The following is a 23,520-nucleotide window of genomic DNA, read 5'->3' as shown; positions in this document are numbered from 1 at the left end:
CCCCAAGCCCCCACGTCCCCCGGGAGCAGACAGTGGGGCTTGCCACCAGTCCCGGGCTTTTCACACAAAGCACCCCGTGGGGACGGCTCATAGTTCTGAGACGGCGCGGCCTGGCTGGAGTCGCCGTCCCTTTGAAGTGCTTTTTGCGACGCATTTACAGGCCGGTTTAATTGCCGGCAGCTTGCGAGGGTCCAGCCTCCCGCCCGGCTTTTGTTTGCCGGCGCTGGGTGGGGAGGGGCAGCACCCCACGGTGGGTTTGTGCCCGGCCTGGACAGCCCTTTGCCAGACCGCTGCACCAGGGCTCACCCGGGAAAGTCAGTTACCAACCCTGGGATGCTTGCTCACATTCATCTGTGCCACCCTGGGCAAGCCCTCGTGCTGGAGCACCCATCACATCTGGGTAGCTTCAGCTGGCCTCACATTTCTCTGCGCCTCCAGCGCTGCACCAAACAGGAATGAGAGGAAAAGCAGCTTTTGATAGAATTCTGCTTTTCCTCATCACTATTGTTCTCCACCCCAGCAGCCTTTTCTCAGCTGGTTTGCTTGTAGGGACCATGAGAGTCAAGAGAGAAGGTGGAGGGTAATCCCTCCCAGCCTCAGCCTGCAGCAGCAGCCTGGATGCTCAGTGCTTTATTTTAACGCCGTTGTCTTCCCCCACCCCGGCCTCATCCTAGAGGCACAACTTCACAAGCTCCTATTGATCTTTCCCCTCAGATCTTAACAGCCCCAGCAGCCCTAATACCTTGCTTACATTTGCCAGGTTTTTGTGCAGTTTTGCAACATCTCCTTAATCCGGTGAGCAGAAATAGAAGGTTTCAATCATATTTTGCTGGCGGGAAAGCGAGCAGATAAAGCATGGTAAGACCTTGCTGAAAGGGGCTGGCGAGATGGCGAGCGATAAGAGCGGCCTCAGCAAGCACTCGATGGGGAACTTTTGTTGCCACTGAAATTTCTTGATGGAGATATTGCAAATAAATAACTCAGCCACATCTCAACACCTTAAAACAGCCAAAAGGTTGCAGGGCTGAGGGCAATGGCAGCACCTGAGTCAGGTGGCAGAAGTGGATTTCTGGGGAGCCCTGGCACTGGCAAAGTCTGTGGGCTCCATGCTCCTGTGGTTTGCCCTCTGCTCCCTAGGAAAGGTAGGAGAAGAGGTGTCATCCACACAAGACAAGGGGTAATTGGCACAAACCTGACCTTAAGAAGTTCCATCTAGACGTGAGAAAGAGCTTTGTTGATTTAAGAGCGATGGAGCACTGGAGCAGGCTCCCCAGAGAGGTTGTGGAGTCTCCATTTCTGGAGGCATTCAAAACCCACTTGGGTGTGTTTCCCTGTGACCTTCTCTAGGTGCCCCTGCCTTGGCAAGGGTTGGACTCAGTGATTTTCAGAGGTCTCTTCCAAGCCCTACTATTCTGTGACAACTGTGATTCTCACGGATCATGCTTGGCATCATGTGCTGTTGTCCATCTCACTGTTACAGAGGTGAGAAGTCACTGCCTCATGGTCTTGTTTTGGCCCAGGTGGTCTGTGCTGAGAGCCAGGCTGGTTTTGGGGCAATGCAGAGGGAGGAACTTGTCCCTTTTGATTCTCGACACTCGCTTCAAAAAACCTCTGAGAGCTGCTGATTTTACTGGAGCTCGTTAACCGGTGGCAGGCGTTGGCTGCCGTGGGCGCGTGCAGCGGCGCTGGCACTGGGGCTGCCATGCTCCTCCTCACGCAGAGGTTTAAACCTGGTGGTAGGTGCAGGGAGCTCAGCCCAGGTCGGGGAAGCGCAGCAGGCAGGTCCCTAATTGAAAATGCAAAATGAAAAGATTGTCACTTCTTTAGCTGACTCCTTGGCAGCAACAGCTCGTCAGGAGGCTGCCGGTTTATTTATTTTTGCGAGGCAGATAAACCCTTTGGATTGTAAACCTTCTTGGCCTGAATTTGTGCATGACTCTTAATCCTCTGCTATGACACAGTGAATTCAGGACAAGCTTGATTAATAATTACATTATACAGCAAAGTCAAGAGTGGAAATCAGCTTCTGCTCTTTCCCCCTCTGCTCTGCAGAGTTTGATCAGTGCTGAGCATCACAGGGTCTCCTCCTGCACTCCATCCTGTCAGCGTGGCCCTTCAGCATCCTGGCAGAGCAGGATGGCAGGGTGGGATGTGGGACTTACTGCTCTGTATGGTGGTGAGGGATCAGAGCCTGTGTGCCACAGGGCAGGGGCAGGCTGAGAGCTCTGGGCTCTCTGCAGCTCCCAGGGATGATCCTGCAAAGGCTTGGTACAGCAGCAGCTTCCTGCCAGTAGCACTGACAGGGGGGAAATAAAGCTCATGTAAAATTCAGTCTCCCCACACCCCGTGCCCCAAAGGCAAGTAGTCCTCGCAGCCCTGCACAGCTGGGGCCAAGCCCCACGTGCTCTGAGCCCCAGAGCTGGGGCCAAGCCCCAGAGCCCGTGCTCTGCTGCACGGGAGCAGCAGAGGGAGGAGGGTTCAACATCCAGTCCTGGGCACGCCCATTTCTGTCTTGTCTTTGGCAACAGGGCAATAAAAATATGCTGGTCATGTTGTAGAGCGATGATAAACAGTGGATGTGAGCAGAGGTTGGCAGGCAGCGATGTGCTGTGTGACTCCTCAAACACACACAAATTCTTCTCTGTTTACAGCATCTGATTTTGAAACCTCGCACGTGCTGCCGGCGCCGCCAGCCCTGCCCAGCCGCAGGGCTGAGCTGCTGGCGCGGGGCAACGTGGGGCTGTGGGCAGCAGCCAGCATGCTCAGCTGCAAGCCTTCAGGGCTTGGGGGGCTTTTCATCAGTGCCACTGTCAACCCCCAGCCTGGCTGCTTCACAAAAGCATCCACTCATCTCCAGCCGACCTGGGGAAACAAAACAATGGGTCCCCATCCCAGGCAGTTTGGGTGCTGCACCATGTCCCATACACACTTTGTTTGGGAGAGGGGGACTTGAAGTGCTCCTCTGCAGCATGGGACTGGACGATATGGAATGGCTCTGGGAAGGGTTGTCCTTAGGTGGCAATGATGGCTGGAGAGTGAGATAGAAGTTGAATGGTTGGTTGTTGGAGACCTGGACAATACCCCTACCCAGGCCTGGGCAAACACTACCTGTTAAAGGTCATTTGATAGCTGCAATCTCTGGGTCATTTGCTATCTAAAGACAGAGCAGCAGAATCCTCATGACAGACAGAAGGAAGTAACCTGAGGTTGGCCATTGTGGGGAAGCCCAGCAGCCCCTGCCCGTGATGGCAAAGTGGGGAAGGTGCTGTGACCAGTACATGAGCCCCACCCTGATCCCTGGGACACAGGGGGATGCTCGGCCACTTGGCACAGTGTAGGATGTTCAACCCTTTAGTGTGGTGGGGGAGGCTCAGCCTCTCTGCTGCTGGAGATGCAGCCCCTTGGTGTGCTGGGGGGAAGCACTGGCACTGGGAGGTTCTGCAATGCCACCTGTGCGTAGCTTCGCTTGTGCCTCGCAGAGCCAGGAAACGGTGAGTGGGGAGTTTCCTGTTTGCAAGCTGGAGGTTGAGAGCTTTTGCTTGTCATTTGTGTCGCCCTGAGTGTGGATGGGAATGGAGATTTGGTTAGAAAAGCACACAAACAACCTCTTCACTTTGTGGTGGTTATTTTTTTTGTGGAGTACAGAACCTTTTCCAGTGGCACTCGATGCTCAGGGAGGGGCTTTGCTCACACCTACTGTGATGAACTCCAGACTGATCCAGTGTAATAGTCTCCAACTACAGTGCTGGTGGCAAACGTTAAACAGGAGAAGGTCATCTCATCCTGGGTTACTCTGCAGGACCTCCCGCCTGTGCCCTTCCTAAAGGGTTGCTCAACCCAGAGCTAGTTTTGGGTGACGTGTGGGTCCCTGGGAATATTCGGAGGTGGTGGTTTGGGATGGAGGGTCAGCCCCACGCAGGAGGACTCAACCCTCTCTGTTCTCCCCCAGGAAGCTGCACAGCGGGATGAAGACCTACGGATGTGAGCTGTGCGGGAAGCGCTTCCTGGACAGCTTGCGGCTGCGAATGCACTTACTGGCTCACTCAGGTGGGTTGGAGAAGGATGCTTGGGCTGGGGCAGGGGAATGCTGGGGCTGGGGGATGCTCACCAGGCCCACCCAAGATGCTGCAGCCACCCAGAGCATCTCGTCCAGAGGAGAAGGTGCGGAGCTGGCTGTGTCCTTCCCAGGACGTGCACTGTGAGCTTGCTCTCACCACCTATAATTTGATTTATTTAAATTATCTTTTTTTGGAGTTTGTTCCTTAATTGGGGAAATATTTTCCTGACTGAGTAGCTGGGAATAACGAGCACCACATACCACGGAGCTGCCTGGTGTCCAGCCTTGCTCACAGCATGAGCATCGCCTCCACTATGGCTCCTGCCTGCCCTGGAACCGTGCTGCTGGCACTTGGGCACAGGAGGCATTCCGTGCCTGGTGGATCTAACGAGCAGGTTCCCATGGTGCAGGCCTCTTCATTAAATATGTAGGGACGGGTGGGGAGGCTGCTCTGGGTGAAGCCTTGTGCCCAGCCAGTCCATGTGGACTCGTGTTCCTCTAGGGCATGTGGCCCCTCATGCAGCTGGGGATGTGATGTACAAAAATGAATGTGGCCATCAGCTGCCCTTGCTGAAACATGTGGGAGTCCTCCTCCCACCGCTTTGCAGGTGAACCACCCTGGGTGGTGGATACTGTGACCAAAGCTGTTCTCACTGGTACCTCTACAAGGAAGCTGTGCTATACCTCGTGGGGAGTTAGGTGTTATTATCCTTTTTTTCCCTCCATTTTCATATTTCTTCTTTCCCCACTGCCCCTCATCTGCACTGAGGGACAGGAGGAAGGGACATGCCTTGCCCGTAGCCAAGGAAGTGCATGGGGCTGCCTGTCCCCCACTCCTTCAGGTGGTATGTTCTGGGTTCTGGAGTGCTGAAGCTCACCCCAACCCCAACCCCAACCCAACCCATCACTTTTTGGGACGATCGCCAGCTCCTCAGAGTGCCCAGAGGCAGCAGCAACTGGCTGGAGCTTGCCTGCTTGCCCCAAAGCACTGCTTCTCAGGATGATGGTGTGCCCCCTGTCCCTGGGGTGCAGGCTGCTGGGCCCCCCCTGGTGCTGAGTGCAGGATGCTGGTCCCCTCCCAGTGCTGATCCCAATGCTGGGTGCAAGATGCTGGTGTCACCCTGGTGCTGGTGTCACGAGATGCTGCTCCCCAGTACGCTGTTCTGCCCCTACGCTGGAGCTACTGGATGCGTGTTCCCGGGATGCTCCCCCCTGCCTCGGGCGCTGGCTCATGTTTGTTACGGTGGCTTTGGCCCGCGGCCCGTGGCTGGCCGGCGGCCAGCGTCGTGGGTACAGTATGTACAGTGCGCGCCGCCAGCTCTCCGCCGGCCCCTCCACGCAGCATCTAGTTCTGGGGTTTGTTTTTTTTTTTTTTTCCTTCTAAATCCGGCGGGGGGGCGGGGAGGGCTCTGCCCTCGCTCGCAAACAGCCGCGGATTCCAGCGCTGTTATTTATTAAAGCAGGAGACCTTTGCACCTCTCCTCTCGCCTCCCTCCTCCGCCAGCCCGGGATGCAGCGAGGCTGTGCCGGAGCAGCGGCAGTGCCAGGGCTTGTTTTCGGCGTGGCCGTGCTCCGAAGGCTGCACGGTGTTTAACTGGGGATTCAACCTCGTGGCACCTGCATCGTGAGAGAATGGCTTGTGCCCCCTCGGCGGCCCCTCTCCAGCAGCCCTGCATGCCAAATGCTGCGCTGAACTGAAGCTGGCATGGCAGAGAGTTTATGGGAGATAGCTGGTGGGGAAGGTGCGTTTAAATTGAGGAACAGACTGGGGATTGCCTCCGGTGGTTGCAGTGCCTGTAGAACTCGGCGTGGGCTCAGTGCTGTTATCTCAGCAGCCTTGCAGGTGCAAGGTAAACACCCAGCCAGATGTTTGCACGCCAGTGCAGAGCCTAAGCCTAAAGCCCTTAACGCTCTGCAAAGCCCTGCCCTGCGTGCTGCCCAGCACAGACAGGGACATGCACTCAAAGCCTGGGAAGATGATAGGAAGAATTGCTCCTCTCCCAGAACAACGAATTACCAGGGAAAGCGAGCTGGGAGACCTGGCTTGTCAGTGGTACAGCTGGGGAGTAGCAATGGTTTGACTGGGGAGGCTGATCCCAGTGCTGCCACTAGCACCATGGTGCAGCTGATGCTCTGCGGGCACTTGGTATGGTGATCCTGATATGGTATTTACCAAATCACTAGCTTTGAGTTGAATTTATTCCCTGGGGGAGGAGGGGGATTCCTGCCTGTCCCCTCTCTTGGTTTGCCTGTCCATCCAGCATAAACCTCTGCTGGGGAGATGTTTGTTGTGGTTCTTCACCAGGCCATGAACAGGGGCAAGTGCCAATAGCACAGAGATGCCTGTGGGCAGCATTCTCACAACTCCTGGGTCAGCAGCTTTCCTGGCCACCCAAATATCCTCACTTTGTCTTGTGCCATCAGAACGTGGCTAGAAAAATCTCCTAGGTCTGTTAGGTGCTGAACTGGTGTTGGGGGATCAGAGGGTGCCTGCGGAGCAGAACCCAGGGTGCATGTGGGTGTGGTACCTTGGGATGGGTGCATCCCACCCCTCCCCTCCTCTGGCGATGTACCAGCAATGGGGGTGACAGGGGCTGCAGGCCCTAACCCTTGGCTGGGACTCAGGGCAGCGGCTCCCCGGGAAGGCCACACCCCCGCCCCGTCTGGCCGTCGTCCCGCGCCCAGTCCCGGGTGATGTCAGCAGCCTGCCGGCAGGTCTGGATGTTCTGCCAGCGTTCCCGCGTTTATGATCATCCGCAGATGTGCATCCAAGAACACACTGTACCCACAGCAGAAATTAATGCAGGCTTGACTGCTGGCCAAGCCGTGCACGGGGGAGAGGAAGAGAGACAACAAAAACTGTTTAATGCTGTTTATAAATTATACACTGGCTGATGAAAAATACATTTTTCTGCCCTCCTCCCCATCCTCTCTGCCTCGAGAGCCTGAGCTGAGACCAGAAGAATATGGTTTGCTTTTTAGCTCCTGTTTTGGCTGGGTTCCTGGACCTGGCCACTGGGCCAGAGCCAGCTGCTTGCTTCTGGCCCCCCAGCTCATACCTGATGAAATATATTTGTTTATTTTGCCCTCACTGCCACCTCTACCCGCTCTCCTTCTTCAGCCACCCTGTGGTGCTGAAGATGGGGTGCAGAGTGAGGTCCCAGGACTCCCCATGCCATACTGAACCCACCTGACATTCATCCCTACTGTCCCCACTGAACGTCGGTGCCCATCACCACTCAACGTGCCCACCATCACCCACCCGCTTCCCCCTGCTCTCGTTGGATGGGGGAAGCTTCTCAAAGTTCCCCCAAGGCTGTGGCACTGGAGAACCCCACTCTGGAGCAGGGTGGGTGTTAAGTGGGATGAGACCCCTCCATGCCTGGCCCTCATCCCCTGTGCGCTTGCCAGGCGTCTCTGCGGCTGTGCTGCTGTCTCTGTGCTGTGACACTGCTAATGTTTATCATTTGCCCAACAGCCCTGACAGATTTTGTTTCCTGTTGTGTGGCGGAGGAGCCCCCCCCCCGGTTGCCAGGGAGCTGCCTCCCCGCCCTGCCATGGCCTGATTTGGTATTCCGTGCGCGCCCCACCTCATTTCTGTATGCAAGACAAAGTGTTTTGATGGAGGACGATTGCAGGAGTGTCTGGAGGCTGTTTGGAGTTTTATGGGCTGTGCAGTGTGCGCCGTGCTCGCTCACCGCGTGGGGCTGCCAGGGCCGTGCTGGGCTCTGCCGCTTGGTCCCCGCCGGACTCAGGGGAAGGAGGCATCATGTAAGAACCTGCCTGGTTTTGTTCCCAAGCTACAACATTATGGATTTGTTTCATTTTGTGATATGAAAATCCCCCCTGCTCTGCACCACACCATGCAGCGCGGACAGCCACAGACCAACTGGCAAAGGTTGGGCAATGATGCTGCCGATGGCTCCCCCTCATCCACCCTAAGCCCCTGTTCCATTGCCCCAGGTGCTTTCCCACGGCTCTCCAAGGCATCCTGTTGGATGCTGTCACAGCATCCTGCCTGCCAGAGCTGCCCATGGCCCAGGTGCTCTGCAGCAATGCTCAGGGAGCTCAGCCAGGAGGACAGGGGTGATGGCAAAAGGAGGGAGGCAGAGGATGGTGGTGAAGGGAGAAAGGGAGGGGTGATGGCAAAGGGAGGAAGGGCGGGGGATAATGAAGAGAGGAGGAAGGCACGTGGTGCTGGTGAGAGGAAGAAGATGGATGGTGGTGAGGGGAGAAAGGCAGGGGTGACAGCAAAGCGGTGGCATGACCTGGGCTGGTCCTGCCTGCAGGCTTATCCTGGTGCTGGGCTTTCGAGTTCCTGCTAAGCCTGGAACCCGTGCTGGCTTTTTCCTTCTCCTCCGTGGTTGCTGTTTGCTGTCATTGGGGGAGACGCTCAGGCAAAGCCTCTCCAGCCCCAGCCTGCACCATGGCCCCCTCTCGATTTGGCCCTTCCTTCTCTGCTATAGTTTTTCTATGCACAGGTTTTCACAATTGTCTCCTCCATTTGGGGGAAGCAGGGGAGAAGGGAAATAATAATAATAATAATAACAGCAGTAATAAAAATCCAAAAGCAGCTTGATGTGGGCAGAAGAAGAAAACAAGAGAATGGGGTAGAGAACAAGCTAAATTTAAAATTGTAATTGGCTGACTTCCACAGGCTTGCGGGTGTTTTAATGACTCATAATAACTTCATTTAAAACCAGCTGAGCAGAAAATAGATTGGAGAGGAGCCTCGGGCCATTATGGATTTGTTTTTTTTTTTTTTGACAAGCTCTGTTTTCGGCAGCCAGGAAGGCAGCGGCGCGGGGCTCGGCTGCCTCGCGCTCCCTGAGTTGGTGGTCTGCCCGGCAGAGATTGTATAGAACGTGGGGATGGCTCCACTGCCTTTGGGGTTTTTTTCTCCTTCTCTCCTTTTTAGTTTTTTTTCTGATTAAAAATAGATGCCTTGAGGTATTATTTTAACATCACTGTGGTTTGGTACTTTTTTTTTTCTTTTTCTTTGCACTTTTGATGTGGTAAATGGAATATAAATAAAATTGGTTTTGAAATTACTGAATTAATTAGGTAGTAAAGCGACGACAGTGCATAAATTGCTGGGCAATTTTTTTTTTTAATCCATATTTTTCCCCCTTCTTACCAATTGCAGCCTGTTAATAACATATAATCCCAAATTTTTATTAATCCCCTGTGCAGGGGGACTGAGGGGAATCGATGTGGCATCGCACCAGTGGGGTCTGCCATGGCAAAACCACAGTGAGGAAGGGCTGGGGCGTTGCTGCCACCAACCTGTCGGCACCCACTACCGTCCTCCCCATGGGTCCACAAGAAACTGCTCCTTTTCCATCTTTCTCCCCCTTTATGCATCCTCATCTTTCTTCAGAGGATCCTCACAGCTCTTCTCTTTCCTTTTCTCTTATTTTCTCCCAAGCTATAGTTTGTGTTTTGGGAGCCCCTCTCTCTCTTGGCCCCCAGCCCCACAGGGTTTATCTGGCAGATGGGTATGTGGGCACAGGAAGTGGTGAATGGATCTGAGGAGGGGCAGGAGGTGTCTGCTGCTCCTGCCCCCTCTCCACAGGGAACAGGGTGGGAAACCAGAGCCCTCAAGGGGCTGCATCCCCCCAGTTAGGGCTGGATACTAGCACAGGCAGGCAAAGGAGCTGTATTGGGACATTTTACTGCTTCCTACCACTCAAAGTGCTAGAACTGGAGAGACTGCTTCTCATCCCCAATAAAGTAATTAAAGTGAATGGTGTCAGGAGGGACCGTTGGGGTGACAGTGACTGAAGCTACAGAGTTGATGTCTTCAGAGCCACCGGGCTAAGCCTTGCTTGAGAGGGGGGATCTGGCAACCCCTGCTGTGTCTGCCTGAGCTGAGGGATGCTCAGGAGACACTCAGGGGATGCTCACCATAATGCTCATGGGAATCCTTACTGTGACCCTTCTGGGCATCGCCCCATTTCTTAGAGCTTCTTTAAACCCCAACAGCACTGCCCAGTGCTGGACCCTTCCTTTGCCTTTCATTCAGGGGACAGCGCTGACCTTGCCGAGGGGGACGTTGGGCAGCAATGACTGTGCAGGTAGCACAGGATGGAAAAAGTGGTATCTCCTTACCCTTTGGCACCAGCCCCTCACTGAGGGCCCTTTATTAGGCAGGAGCTATAAATTTGCCTGCACGGATATAAATGTACGGCAGGGAGGTGGTGCCAGCTGCGAGGCTCACAGCGAAGCATGGCCAATCCTTGGCAGCACGCAGAGTCCCACCGGGCAGATCACCCTGAGATCTGTGCATGCTGTAGGCAATATGAGGTGCTGGCTAAAAATACCCTCTCTAAGCTCCTGGTGTGTACGTCTGGGGAGGGTAATCACAGAACCACCACAGAATGGCTTAGGATGGATGGGACCTGCTTCTCTGTGCGTTAAAGCAGTGAGCGGGAGTGAAGCGAGCCCTGACGCAGGCTCTGGATGTGTGGCTTTCAAATGTGTCCTGCTCCCTTTAACAACAAACACCGAGCCCTGGTGGGTTGGTTTTTTTTCTGAGCCATGTTATAATAAGCTCAGATGTTGGATGACATTTTTCCTGGTGACTCACATAGTAAAATTAACGTTGAAGTATTTACATATTGAATCGCCTCCCTCCTCCTCCTCCTCCTCCTCCTCCTCCTCCTCCCCTCCTCCCAGCGAGCGTGTGTACATTACAGGAATCCTGACTCCGTATCAGTTTTTGTTTTGCTGATGAGAAAACAAAAACAAAAAAAAGAACGCCCAGAAAAAAAATTCCCCTGCCTGGAGTACACATCTACTTGAGGGAAAGAACACACAGTCCTGGCCTTTGGAAATTGGCAGGCAGCGTGCTGTTCCCGCGCTGATAAGAGGTACTGTAAATAAAACTGTACAGCAGCGCCTGCTGTAAAATGCCCCTCGTCTGTACTCATTGTTCTGACAGCTTCGGCTTTTTTCGGGGCAGCTGTTTTGGTACACACTGTGCTGCCTATGTAAGCCAGCGCCCAGCTCCTCTGAACGTTCGCGCTATTTATTTTTGCCTCACCAGGAATTTTTGCTGTCCTCACCCCTGTCCACCCCCCAGCCAGATGCCGGCCGCTTTCACCCTTCCTCATGGTGCACCCCAGATGTCTGCTGCCCCTCCAGCCCCAGCCATGCCTGCACTTGGTTTTCAGAGAGCTCAGCACGAGTACAGATCTTCACTGTTTGCCCCATGCAGAAATGGGGGAGATAAAGCAAGCACCACGTTTGACATGATCCTAGCTCATGGACGCAGCAGCCCCCCTGAGCACAGCATCCCCCCAGCACCACCAGTGTGGGGCCAGTACCAGTGGCTGCTGTTCCAGGGGGCACCTGTTGCTGTGGCAAGTTGTGTGTCCTCACAGATCACACTTGACAGCAGTGGGGCTCCAAGAGCTTCAAGTGGAAATGGAGAGCCATTGCCTTGGCAACTGCTGTCTGTGCACTGCCTGTGCCACCGGCATGCTGAGCCCAGCCAAGTAGAGGGCAGCTCATGCTGCTGCCCCTCCGATCCCCAGCCTGTCAGTGCTCCAGCAGCTGTTTCCTGCACTGGGCACCCTGTATCCCATGCTCCTCTCCCTTCCAAGGTGAAGGGAGGGATGGCTGGCTGCACCCATGGGATGCTCAGTGTCCCCAAAAGCATCCTGGATGCACACTGGCAACACGTCCTGGGGTAGCCACCCCACCCCCTCCTCACATCACCCCAGAGCCCTGGTTTTTGGTGCCTGTCTCTGTGGCAGCAGCCATGTGGCCGGTGCACACTTGGCTTGTTTTGAATGCAAAGTTGCCATCACAGTGAGGGCGTCAGAGAACAACATATGCACAGTAAACAGGCAGACTGTCGTATTGATTAACAGATGAGACCTCTATTATCGATCAACGCTTGGCGAGAAAATTTATCACTTTTAATTTCACCGCTGCCAAATATTTCTGCCTGCGAGCCAGCCGTTACCCAGACAATTTAAAGGCAAAGGAATTCTCTTTCTAATGCATCTCGTGATACCTCCCTCTCTCCCTGTCACCTTTTCTGTGCACCTTGCTCCAATCTCCTTGTGTTGATGGGGCAGGGGGTGCGGGGGAGGCAGGGAGGATTGGGGACACTGCCTGGACCCCTGGAAGCAGGTGGCGGGGTGGTTGCACAGCAGTGCCCCGGCTCTGGCACTGCTCTGTCACAGCTCCACTCCTCATGGCAGATGATTCAAACCTCAAAGTCTAAGAACCGGGTCCAGGGCTTTGTCCCAGCAGCACCGCCTTCAGACATGGTGTGTATCATTAATCTGTTTTTATCTGGTTTTATCTGGAAGTTACTTATCTGCTGCTGGGCATCCTGTTTTTCTCCTTGCCCAAACAGCAGCACGTGTGGAGAGTGATTTGCTGCAAGCTGCCCCCCATGCCATGTTTCTCTCCAATAGTCAAAGACACCTCTGAGCTACTCGCTCAATCGCGTCCTCGGGTACTGGCGATGACAGCTGCGATGGGAAGGGGCAGGAAACCAAATTCCAATTCGCTCGGTTACAAGGCTAATGAAACTCATTGATGTTTAATGATTTTTAGAAAGAAAAAAAAAACAAAATATTTAATTTCTTCCTCTGAGCAGCTCCTTATTGTGCACTGTGCTGCTGTGTGCAGGGGACAGGACTGCAGGGTTAAGCAAATTGCTGCTTTTTGTGGGGCAGATAAAATAGGGACCCCCCCTTCATTGTACAGGTCCTGTGGTTTGAACAATAGCAGTGTCAGCTATTTTTTGGGTGGATGTCCCCAGCTGACCCTCCTCTCTCCTTTCTCTCCCCAGCAGGTGCCAAGGCCCTAGTCTGCGATCAGTGCGGTGCTCAGTTCTCGAAGGAGGATGCGCTGGAGATGCACCGGCAGACACACACTGGTACGTGGCCTCCCCTTCCCCTCCCTGCTTAGGCCCAGGTTTAACATTCAGATACCTTCATAACCTTTGCCCAGTGGAGACCTTAACCCTCTGTGCTTCCTACTTCTGACCTGCCCGGGTCCCTTGCTTGCCTTTACTCTGACCAAGGTAAGCTGGCTGCATGTTCTGCTGAGCTCTAAACTGGAGATGGTTTTGTACCTGCCTTGAAATCCATGTGTGGTGTTTGGAAACCTCCCCAAATGGCTTTCAGACTGGGACGTTTGCTGCTGGCTTGTTTTGGTCTGATTTTGCTGAGCTGTTAAGGGTGCTGTTGGTGAAGGAGGAGCAGAACCTGTCTCTGTGGTTAAACCCAGCATCTGAGCGTCACTCACCAGTTCACCCAGTTCCACTGTGCTTATTGCTCAGTGTTAACAGATGCTGATGGGAAATGATGGCAGAGCAACTGTGAAGGGTTTCATTCCCTCTGTGAGCAAAGCACAGCATCTCTCCTCAGCTGCTGGCTTCTGCCACCTTTCTGCTCTCCCACTCCCAGCCCTGCAGCATGGCCACCGCTGGGGAGCGCAAGGATCTGTTCATGTGTGCTGCAAAGGCCACCTCACCCAGGGAGGGTTTGCCACAGGGCAGGCTTGTGCTCAGACGTGGCAAAGCAGTCCATGGGCACCAGGCTGGTACAGAGAGCCTGGTTTTGAGGACTGAGTGGCAATGCAAAGTGCTGCATCACCAGGCAGGAATAGCTGTGGCTGTCACCCGATCTGGGAGCTGAACTGGCCCAGCACCAGTTCATAAATCATGAAGTAATTGGCCTCTGTAGGCAGCGTCATGCGGTTGGGGCCAGACTGCAGGGCTCAGGGCACCTTTTGAAGCCCTTTGTGCTGTAGGTTGAGGAGGAGCAAAGGGCTCGTGGTGGGGCAGCCAGCAGAGAAGTGACTCTGCTTGGGGCTGGGTGACCCAAGCTGGGCAGAGAGTTAATGGTTAAAGGTGGCTAAGCAAACAGTTGTGAGTTCCCCTTTTCTCTGGTGTTTCCCTGTTGAGCATCTTGGGGCAGCTGATCAGAGCTCAGCTCCCCTCAATACCCATGACCCCACAACCCCTGGGGTGGCATCAGGAGTGGGTTGCTGTCAAGCAGCTCTTGAGTGATGCACCCCAAAACACTCCACAGATGCAGCTACATGGGTTTGCTATCAACCTGGCCACCTCTGCAGGGATTAAAACCCCTGTGGTTGCTGAAACCTGGGGCTGGACCCCACCAAAGCTCAAAGGGCAGCAAGGGAGCAGAGCACAGGGACGCAGTGACTGGGAGGCAGGTTTGTCATCGCTGTAAACACAGGTGGCTCAGTTACACAGCACAGAGGGGCAGCCAAAATGAATCATTTCCTCTCCTCAGGTGGCACACAGGGCACCCTGCCCTGGCACGGCCCACAGCCTGCCTCTACCTCACTATAAACAGCCCCATTCCCAATAACAGCATCACCAGAGCAGCTTCTTTTTTGGGCGTCCTCCTTTTGCCCTTTGCAACAGGGTGGTTGGCAGAAGACAGTGAAAAAATCTCCCTTTTTGGTAGAGACACACTGGGGCATCCTTCAAGGATGGCCTCAAAACCTGGGCAAGGTTTGATCTGCTACAGGCTCACCAAATATTCTCACTTTGCTCAAAAACACAGTGTTTAGGGAAGGTGAGGGAGCTGCCTGTGAACAGCCACAGCTTGACCCACAGCACCAGACTTTTCTGCAATGGGTGGCCAAGAGAGGAGCTCTCGGGGTCTCTTTACCCTATATGGGGCTGCTTCTCAGGGGTCAGGCAGGATCCAGGACCCCCGCCACCTCGCATGGTTCTTTCTGTCGCCCACCCTGGGTGATAGCGAAGGGTATGACGCCAGGCTGGTGTAGCTGTGCTGTACCAAAACACAGCCCAGCTCTGGCAACAGAAAGCCCACACCCTGCCTTCTGAGGAGAGGTGAAAAATAATAACAAAGAGAGAAAAAATACTTTGCGCTTGCAAGCCCAGAGCTGTGCCCAGCCCCTGACTTGGACTGGGTCACCCTCTCCGGGCAATCACTGTCATTGGCCCCCAGCCCATGGCAACAGGAAGAGCAGGAACTGTTTTGGCTTATCATGCAGCAGCATGAGCTTGGTGCTGTACCAGGGAGCAGAGAGTGGAAAATTCCTTACCCTGCTCCTAAAATCTGGAGGAAAAAACAAAATGCACCAAGGAGACAGGCTGAGCACTCCCAGCCTGTGCCAACAGGGCTTGGAGGGCTCGAAGGGATGGGGTTGGTGCTAACAGGCTCCCGGCTCACCACCAACTCTTAAAATATCAGAGGTGACTCGTCTCAAGTTCTTCCCATGTGCCAAGACAATTAACACCTATGAGCCCGATGCCCGTCAGCAGGCCAGCATGGATTCACTCCTGACCCATTTCCATATGGGCACGCTCCATGCCTAATATAGAGTGGGTTTGCTTCAGCACGTCATTGGCTCTCTGACTTGTTGGGCCAGTGTGGCCCTGGCTGCGCTGCTGAGGCTGCACAGGAGCCTGTGGCCTCCCCTGCCCTCATCCCCTGCCCACATCGCTCACATCCTGGGACGGTGATGCCAGCACCACAGCAGGAGCGGCAGAACAGAATTAATAAATGCAACGTGCAGCTGAAAACTGAAAAGCCATAAATCTCCCCCTGCTCTGTTTCCCCCCCCTGCTCCTTTTTCTTTAGTTGCCGGGATGTTGGCAGCATTTTGATTTAATAGTTGGCCAAACACAAGGGTCTGTTTTATTCAGAGTTTACAGGCCTCAGGGCTGTTATTCCTCCAAATTTAATAGCATTGAAATTGCAGGGTTGGCAATAATTTGCCTATCACTTTCTGCTCTACCATTGATGTTTATTGTCAGCGGGATGGAATCTCAATCCGATTCACTTAGATAAGATGTCTGTTAAGCATTTAGATAATTGTGCCATCATTAACTTGTCACATTATTTTAGAGATTCAAAACAGTCATGCAGTACGAGCGGAGGTACAAAGGGAGAGAAACCCAGGGCACGAGAGCGAGAACCCAGAGAGGAGGTGGTCGTGGTGGTCCCATGGAAAGTGCTGCTCGGCAGCTGCTGGGGAAGCTCAGCCTTCAGGGATTTCAACCATTTTTACCCCAAACAAAACCTCTGCTCCTGCTTGAAATGCACACTGATGTACACAGAGTGGGCTTAGGGCTTTTTTAAATTATTGTGTCTTAAATGCCAGAGCAGTTGGCATTTTTCTGCAGAGCAGCATTCCAGCAGCCCCTTCCAGGCTGGGGTTTGCTAGGGGCACACGTGGGAGCCTAGAGAAGGTGGAGGGGGCACTGTGCTGGAGCTGTGCTTTCACACAGGCAGATGCCCTCTCTGCTCTTGGCAAATCGATGTTTGGTCCAATTAATTCCGCATTTGTCTTCTCACCTTGCTTTTGCTTGTCTCTCTCTGCCTCAGAATGGTACCTGCCTAAAACCCACCAGTGCTACTGTAGCCATAGGCTGCTGGTGTGGAAACTAAGGGTTGTGAGCAAGGGGAAGAAGTTTGGTGACAGGAGCCATAGATTCTGTTTGCTTTGTGCTCAGTGTTGTGCCACAAGCTGTGGCCAAACCAGGTCTCCATCAGGACCCTCCCTGGGCTCTGCAGACTGCTGTGAGATGGCTTGTTGGTGGCACTTGCCACCAGCAGCCACCTGCAATGTCCCAGCTCCAGCAGCAGCAACTTGGGCTCCAGAGGTGTAATTCAGGAGTCATCTTGCTGCATCCTCTCCCATGGCTAAGTCTGAGTGGTGCCTGGGCGTGAGCAGCCAGCACACTTCATACCGAACCTAGCCCCAATTCTTCCTGGGCTGCCCGTGGCTTTCTGTTACCATTTCATGGGGCTCCTGAGGGTTTTCAGAGCAGCTCGATGAGGCTTCTGGGGGAAATTCCAATGGATCACATTTTTCCATAGCCAGAGATAATGCACTGCAGGATGAACTGTGCTCAGAGGTAAGCACCCTCCTGTGCTGGCCTTGCTGCCTCGGTCCCAGCTCAGGCAGGGAGAAGGGCAATACCCTGTGGCAGTGGATGTTGAGGTTTGGAAGTTCCTGTGAGAGCCCTGTGCATTCCTCCACGTGCCGCTGTTTCCCAACACTTCAGCTAGCATCTGCAGACGTGGGGCTCAGGTGGGATTTGGGTACTAGGGTCACATGTGGCTCCTGGAGAGGATGCAGCAGTGCCTTGTGATGGAGAAAAGTGGTGCTGGACAGGTAGGGGGCTTGCTCACTCGAACCTTAGGCTGCAGCAGCAGCAAAGCTGATGAGCTAGGGAGGGGTCAAGCAGAGCCCTCCCAACCCACCCACCCAATCTGCAGAGCCTTGAGCACTCTCAGTACTCAGGTGGCCACGTTTGGTTTGCAGAAGGGGGACTGAGGTTGGGAGCAGTGGAGGGAAGCAAGAGCTGCGTAGGAGCTTGCCGTTAGGGCAGCAGCACCATCCCCAGGTGCTGCGTGCCACCAGCCCCAGCTTCATCAGAGTCCCAGGCAGCAGGTCCTGGGGGTGCAGCACAGAGCTCCTTTGTCTGATAGTAATGTCCTGTGACAGTGCTTGAAATCCGAGTCCCAGCGCGCGTTCCTGAAACTGGGAATCTCGCTGTCTCCCAAAGCAGGGCAGCTTCTTCCACCTTCATGGCCAAAAGCCCCAGGCCCAGGTGGGCTGTGTTAGGAGGCTCAGCATGGTCAGGCCTTGTGAGAGCAACAGGATTCGCCCAAGGCCAGCTGGGAGATGGCAGTGTGGCAGAGCCACAAGCAGTGGCCAATGGGCAGCCTTTAATTTTCCTGTGCAAATACTATTTAAAGCGTGATGAGAAAAGCCCTCTTGCTAAGCTACGGAGAGATCTTTCTTGTCCTTTAATTCTAGATGAAGGGGATTAGTGTGAACATATTTAACCTCTGACCCCTGGATAAAAGCATCATCAAATTTAGTTGCCGAGTGGCTCCCATTTAACCAAACCAGTGCAGTATCTCAGCAATTTTGTTTTCCTTCCCTCCCTTGAAAGCTTTAACATCCATTGTGCCCCCAGAGCTTCGGGGGGACTTGGCAGCCCTCCTCTGCTCACATTTGGGATGCCCAATAAGGGGAACCAGCCTAGTACAGTCGCCGCTGGACTCCACCAAGGCTGTGGAACTCCAACAAACAGCCCAAACCAGTAAAGCTTTCTGTGGATGGGGCCAGTTCCTCCCCAGCCTCTGCACTGGCCATGCCTGCAGTGGCTTGTAGGATGCTCAGCCACCGCTCAGAGCACAGAGGCACCACTCGCACCTCCTCACGCCTCATTCTGCGCTGGGGCAGGAAGGGAAGCACTGCCACCCGTGGCACACTTTGGCGAGCTGGAGGATGCTCGGGGCTGTGAAAGCAGGGATGAAACGCGGGCGAGAGGCGACCAGGGTCTCCTAGTCTGGCACAGGAATGCCGAGAGGGGCCTCCCGTCAGGAGCCGGTGTCCGTTTACAGTGCATCTCTCATAAACCCGGCGGCGGGGGCGAGGGCAGGGGGACCGGCCCTCCTGGTATGTGATTGATTATCTGGTATTTATGCCATTGAGGACTTTTCAGCGGCTCGGGGTCAGGGGGTCATCTCATGTGTCTTGCTGCAAATCCGCTTCCTTTTGTACAGTGCGGGCTGGGTGAGCAGACACACAAAAACAGCTTTTTCTTTTCCTTGGGAAAAAGGGGAGGGGGGCGGGCTGGTGTCAATGAATTTTTTTTTTCAGTCTTTCCTGAATAGTGTCCTTTTTAATTCCAAAGAACTTTTAATTAAAAGTAGCAGGAAAGTTCATCTCAACAAGGTTTAACTTACCTTAGCAGTTACTTTTGTCCCCTGGGACTCACGTCTCCCCACTCTACAAAAACACCCCTAGAACTGGGGGAGCAGCTGCCCCTGGTACCATTCCGTGTCCCCCCGGCTCTGCCTTTTCATCTTTTCTCCCTTTTTTTAGTGATGGGGGTGCAGGAATAATCAGCAAACGCTGCGAAGCTTGGCTTTGTGCCTCACAGCAGACGATGGCTCCGCTGGCCATGCTTGGCCAGGGGCAGCTGCCTACACCACCAAAAGGGTTGTTTCATCAGCCAGGGTGGTGGTGATGGCAGTGGTGGTCTCCTGTGGTGTGGGATGCTACAGCCCCATAGATAAGCAGGGCAGAGGGCAGTGCATAATGCCACTGACCAGAGACATGGTCTGCGGTTCCCTAAACCCCTCCTGGCAGGGAAAAGTGCATGCCCACTGTGACGTGCCAGTTGATAAACACTCGTGGTGGAGAATCTTTGGCCAGAAAGGCTCAGAATGTGGCTCTCGGTGCACTGGAGATGCTGGGCGAAGGTTTCATCTCCTCCCTGAAGCTCTTTGTTTGAGGTTGGAGCAGTTTGTAACACATTGATTGGGCTGTAGCTCAGAAAGTGATGGGCAAAGTAGGCTAGGGGCTTGTGACAGAAAGTCAAATTATTTTTTCAGCTGGTTTCACTCTACATTCCAAGTGGGAACAGGAAATCTGGAAAGTTGGCTTAGTGGCAACGAGTAAGTGAGTAGCTGACAGCTTCCTTTCTGAAGTGGTGGCCAGGAATGATGCCACAATTCTCCTCCAGTTGCCCCAGGGAAACGCTTGTCCTTGGAAGGGCAGGGATGAATTGGTAAGGTCCAGCTTCCTTGGGAATGGTGGGGATGGACCCAGGACTCTCCAAGATGGAAATCACCAGGACAGGCTCAGGGGAAAGAGGCATTAAGGGTAGATGCTGCACAGAGATCCCAAATACAAACAGGCTCGTGCAGGAAGGCATCTCTGCAGCTTCAGGCAGGAGGCTTGCGAGGGTTGTGAGCAGCCTCAAACAACTGTTTGGGCTAAGGAGCAGGGTGAAGCTCAGACATGCGGTGCCATAGGTGTGAAGCCTTGGCAGCACGTTCCCAGGTTCACATGGTGTTAAGAGCTTGGGAAGCTCTGATCTCCCACAGCTGGGAGGTGGAAGTGCAGCTTAATGGGATCAGCCCCCAGAACTTCCCCAGATTTTCCTTTCCAAAGGCAAGGTTTGTGCAGTGCTCGCTGTCTTCAAGAGGAAAACCCACCTGTACCTGCTTGGTGAGAGATTGGTGATGCCAAGTGTGCCCCTTCCTGCCAAAACTGAGGAGCATGCCTGGGGAGGTCAGGGTGCAGCAGGATGCTGCAGCAGCTGGAGGTGGCTCTTCCCCTGTGCGGGTGAGAAGGGCTCATGCAGGAGATGCTCAGGAACAGCTTGTCCCCTGTACTGGGGCACCCAGATCAACACCGTCCCCTGGGAGCATCCCTCTAGGCAGGGAGCCCTCTGCACCCCTCAGTTCGCTGGCACCCACCTTGGAGATGGGGGGCATGCTGTGGGCCTCCTCATCAGCCACCCCCTCCACCCCCCCAGAAGAAACCCCCCATGGATTCACGCCCCTCTTGGACCCGCAGGCTGCCTGGCAGCGCCTCACCAGTGCAGGTCCAGCTGCCACCGTGATTGACGCAAAGCCAGTCTATAAATAAAGTCTTTCTCTCCTCTCATAAAGACTTCACGGTTTAGTTTGCTTTCAAGGTCAAGATCAGACCTTTCTAAATAAACACATATCAAAGGATCATTAGCGGAGCAGCACTGTTAAATTGAGATATTAACTTCTGTCAGCCGCGCCGTTCCTTTTTGTTCTGTAACTCGCAACTGCAGCAGGGTTTTATTATTTCGGCCCTAGGCGGTGGCATCTGGCTGCTGTTGAGATTGTAAAAATTAAAAAGCAACACAAATCATTGCGAGGGAAAGGCAGTAAATTCGATGATAAGAATTTAAAATTAAAATGTTTCGGCACTTTTATACCCTGCGCAACACCAGGCGGATGAGTTGTGTGCCTGTTGGTGGAAATTCGCTGATGATGATGGTCGCAGGGCTGCTTCCCTCTCTGCTCTCCTTCCCTCCTTGCTTGCCCTCCCTCCACAGCGCTCATCCTTCTGCAGCTGCAGAAAAGCACCGTGAAGAGGTGGGGGGGGGGTGGTGATGGTGGTGTGGGCAGTGGAGAAAGGGGCAAGGTGCTGCTGATAGGACTATGGGGAGCAAAGGGCTCCCCAGAAGGCAGGCGAGAAGGGGATGCTCCCATCCTGCTGCACTCAAAGGGAGATGGAGAGGTCAAGCTGGGAGGGTGTGACTAATGCTCCAGGTCACCAGGATGCAAGGCCACATTGTCCCCTGGGCCCAGATGGCTCCCGGAATAAATCAGCCACAGTGAGTGCACGCTGCCCATGCCAGAGCCATGGCTTAGGGCTGGGCACTCATACATCGAGCATCCTCCACATGCTGCATTCCACCTTGCCAGGTGATGGGGAGAGCAGGGCCATGGTGGCAGGAAGCAGCCACCTGAATCCCACAGGAGTCAGAAACAAAGCATTTAGGTCTGGGAGGTTTTGAATCCTCTCTGCTTGCAAGGTCGGTGTGGTTGGTGCATCTGCTCAGAAACACTGGAGCTCTTCCACGCACTGGTGAAAGGCAAGTGGGTGCCAAGGTGGCAGGCAGTGCTAAGGAAGGGCCATGCCCTGCCCTCTTGTTGCACCCCCAAAGGAAACCAGCCACAGAGGAGCAGGCAGCACCGGCTACTCTTTGAGAATTAATTTCCCATATTCAGTTAAAGTTGGGAAGAAAGCTGCTTCATCTCCAAGTAAATAATAATAATAATCAAACAAATGCCCCCGTGGGAGGAGCTGCCTTCCATAAAGATGTTAATTAGTGTAGAAGCCGAGCTGTGGAGTCTGGAGGCAGCTTGCAAAGCCAGCATGATTTGGTGACTCTGGCACATCTTGTGTGTTTATCATCTCAGGGTTGTTCTCCCCTCTCTCTACTTAACCATGAAGGTTGTAGGGACATTGGGCTCCAGCTGAGCAGCTGGCATGGTAACAGGTGCCATTGTCACCCCTCAGTAGCACCTCTTGTACTGCCCTGGAGCAACCTGGGGATCCTTGGGGCTGGCTCTGCCATCCTGACAGAGTGATAACCTAAAACCTGAGTGTCCACACATGCCTGTGCAGGGTGCAGGGGTCATGCATCCCAACACCAGCATTCAGGTGAAGGCTCCTTCACACTCCTGCTGGTTTTGCTTTGGTGCTGCCACCAAAACCATTCCATAATGATCCCGAAAACAGACTGCGGAACTGGGTTAATCTTCTTACCCTGAGCAGCACGTGTCACTGGGGCAAAATGCAATCGTGGTGCTGGTGCCATGGTCCATCATCCCTGGGATTGTGCCAGTGCCTGCCACTCCTGCCTGTCCTTCACCCATCTTCCTCTTCAGCTTGGTGCCAGTGGGATATGCACAGCAGCCCCAGGGAGGCCTCTGTGCCGGGCTGAGCCCAGCATATAACTATGTGCTTAAGGCCTAGCAGCTCTCTAGCTCTCACTCCTGCCCTTACATGTGTTGTCCAAGCAGGGTCAGCATCACCTGCCCAGGCCCTGGGCCTCTGTGCATCCAGGGCATCTGCCTCCAGGCAATAAGGGGGTCAGCTTGCACCCTCTGCAGTGGGCATCCTGTGCCAAAGCCGGGACGGTGAAGATGGGCAGCAGTGGGGCAGATGCTGCCACCTGGGTGATGGAGTCTTGTGTGGGGATGGATGCTCCAGGGTGGATGCTCTGGGCAATGCATCCCTTGCCAGTGCTGCTGCCACATCTCTGCCCACTTTCTCGTGGGCAGAGCTATAAGGGAGGGCTGCCTGCAGCTCTCTAGCTGGTTTCTCCCTCCCCTGATGCTGCTTTTCATGCTCGCCAGCAGCCTGCACCCTCTCCTGCAGCTGCAGCCAGCAGCATTGTCCGGACAGTGGAGGCTGTAGGAAACCCTTGACACACTCACAGAATACCATGAAATGTCCCGAAAATCTCCTCTTGGGAGAACTAGCAGCCCTTGGGCTCCTGCTCTGTGTGGCCAGAATGCTTTGGAGCTGCCTTTCCCCAGCCCAGCAGCAGCAGCAGGCTCAGTGCAGCTCTGTGACATGTGCCTAGTGTGAGAGATGGTGTCAGATGTGGAGCCTGATGGAGCAGCAAGGCTTGGTGAGGATTCTGAATTTGCAGGACATGAGTGGAGGGTTTGGGGGCTTTCCAGTGGCTGTGAGAGGCAGCTCTGTCAGTGTGCACCCTCGTGCCTGTGGCGACACCAGAGCCTTCCCAGCGTGCCCCTACACAGCCCCTGGATACGGTTTGTGATGCTATTGATTATGGCTGCCGTGGATGGACAGATCTGCCCCAGTCCTTGTCTTGTAACACTGCTCAGAGGAGAGGCAGGGAAGAGATGGCAGCATCGTGAGGAGGGATTGGGGAGGAGTAGTTTGGTTTGTGCATCCCATTTGGGTTCTGCATGCCCAGGCACCCCCAGAGCCATGCTGCCAGGGCTAGGCAGAGGATGCTTCGCCAGCACCAAGGCATTGGTCCCCTTCAGGTCCCCCTTCCCTGCCACCAGAGCATCCCCAGGTTGCCTTACACCCACCTGCAGCAGGGGTCCAGGCTTGGTGGTGGAGCCAGCGCACGCGTGCAGGGGAAAAAACTTCAAGTCAAATGT

The 23,520-nt window shown here is 54.3% G+C and overlaps 1 protein-coding gene across 2 annotated transcripts in view; it reads left to right on the top strand.

The window, feature by feature from the left end:
• ZBTB16 (zinc finger and BTB domain containing 16) overlaps positions 1 to 23,520 on the top strand; it is a 57,529-nt gene that overhangs the window by 24,804 nt on the left and 9,205 nt on the right. The window contains exons 3-4 of one of the 2 annotated variants that reach the window (XM_054395531.1): positions 3,950 to 4,047; positions 12,873 to 12,956. In XM_054395531.1, the coding sequence (XP_054251506.1) occupies positions 3,950 to 4,047; positions 12,873 to 12,956 (182 nt within the window). Of the gene's footprint in view, positions 1 to 3,949; positions 4,048 to 12,869; positions 12,957 to 23,520 lie in introns of both variants that reach the window. The other variant, XM_054395530.1, reaches the window with a different exon arrangement.

The sequence above is a fragment of the Indicator indicator genome, chromosome 34 (assembly GCF_027791375.1).
Source record: "Indicator indicator isolate 239-I01 chromosome 34, UM_Iind_1.1, whole genome shotgun sequence".
NCBI lineage: Eukaryota > Metazoa > Chordata > Aves > Piciformes > Indicatoridae > Indicator > Indicator indicator.
This window is presented reverse-complemented; position numbering and strand designations above follow the sequence as displayed.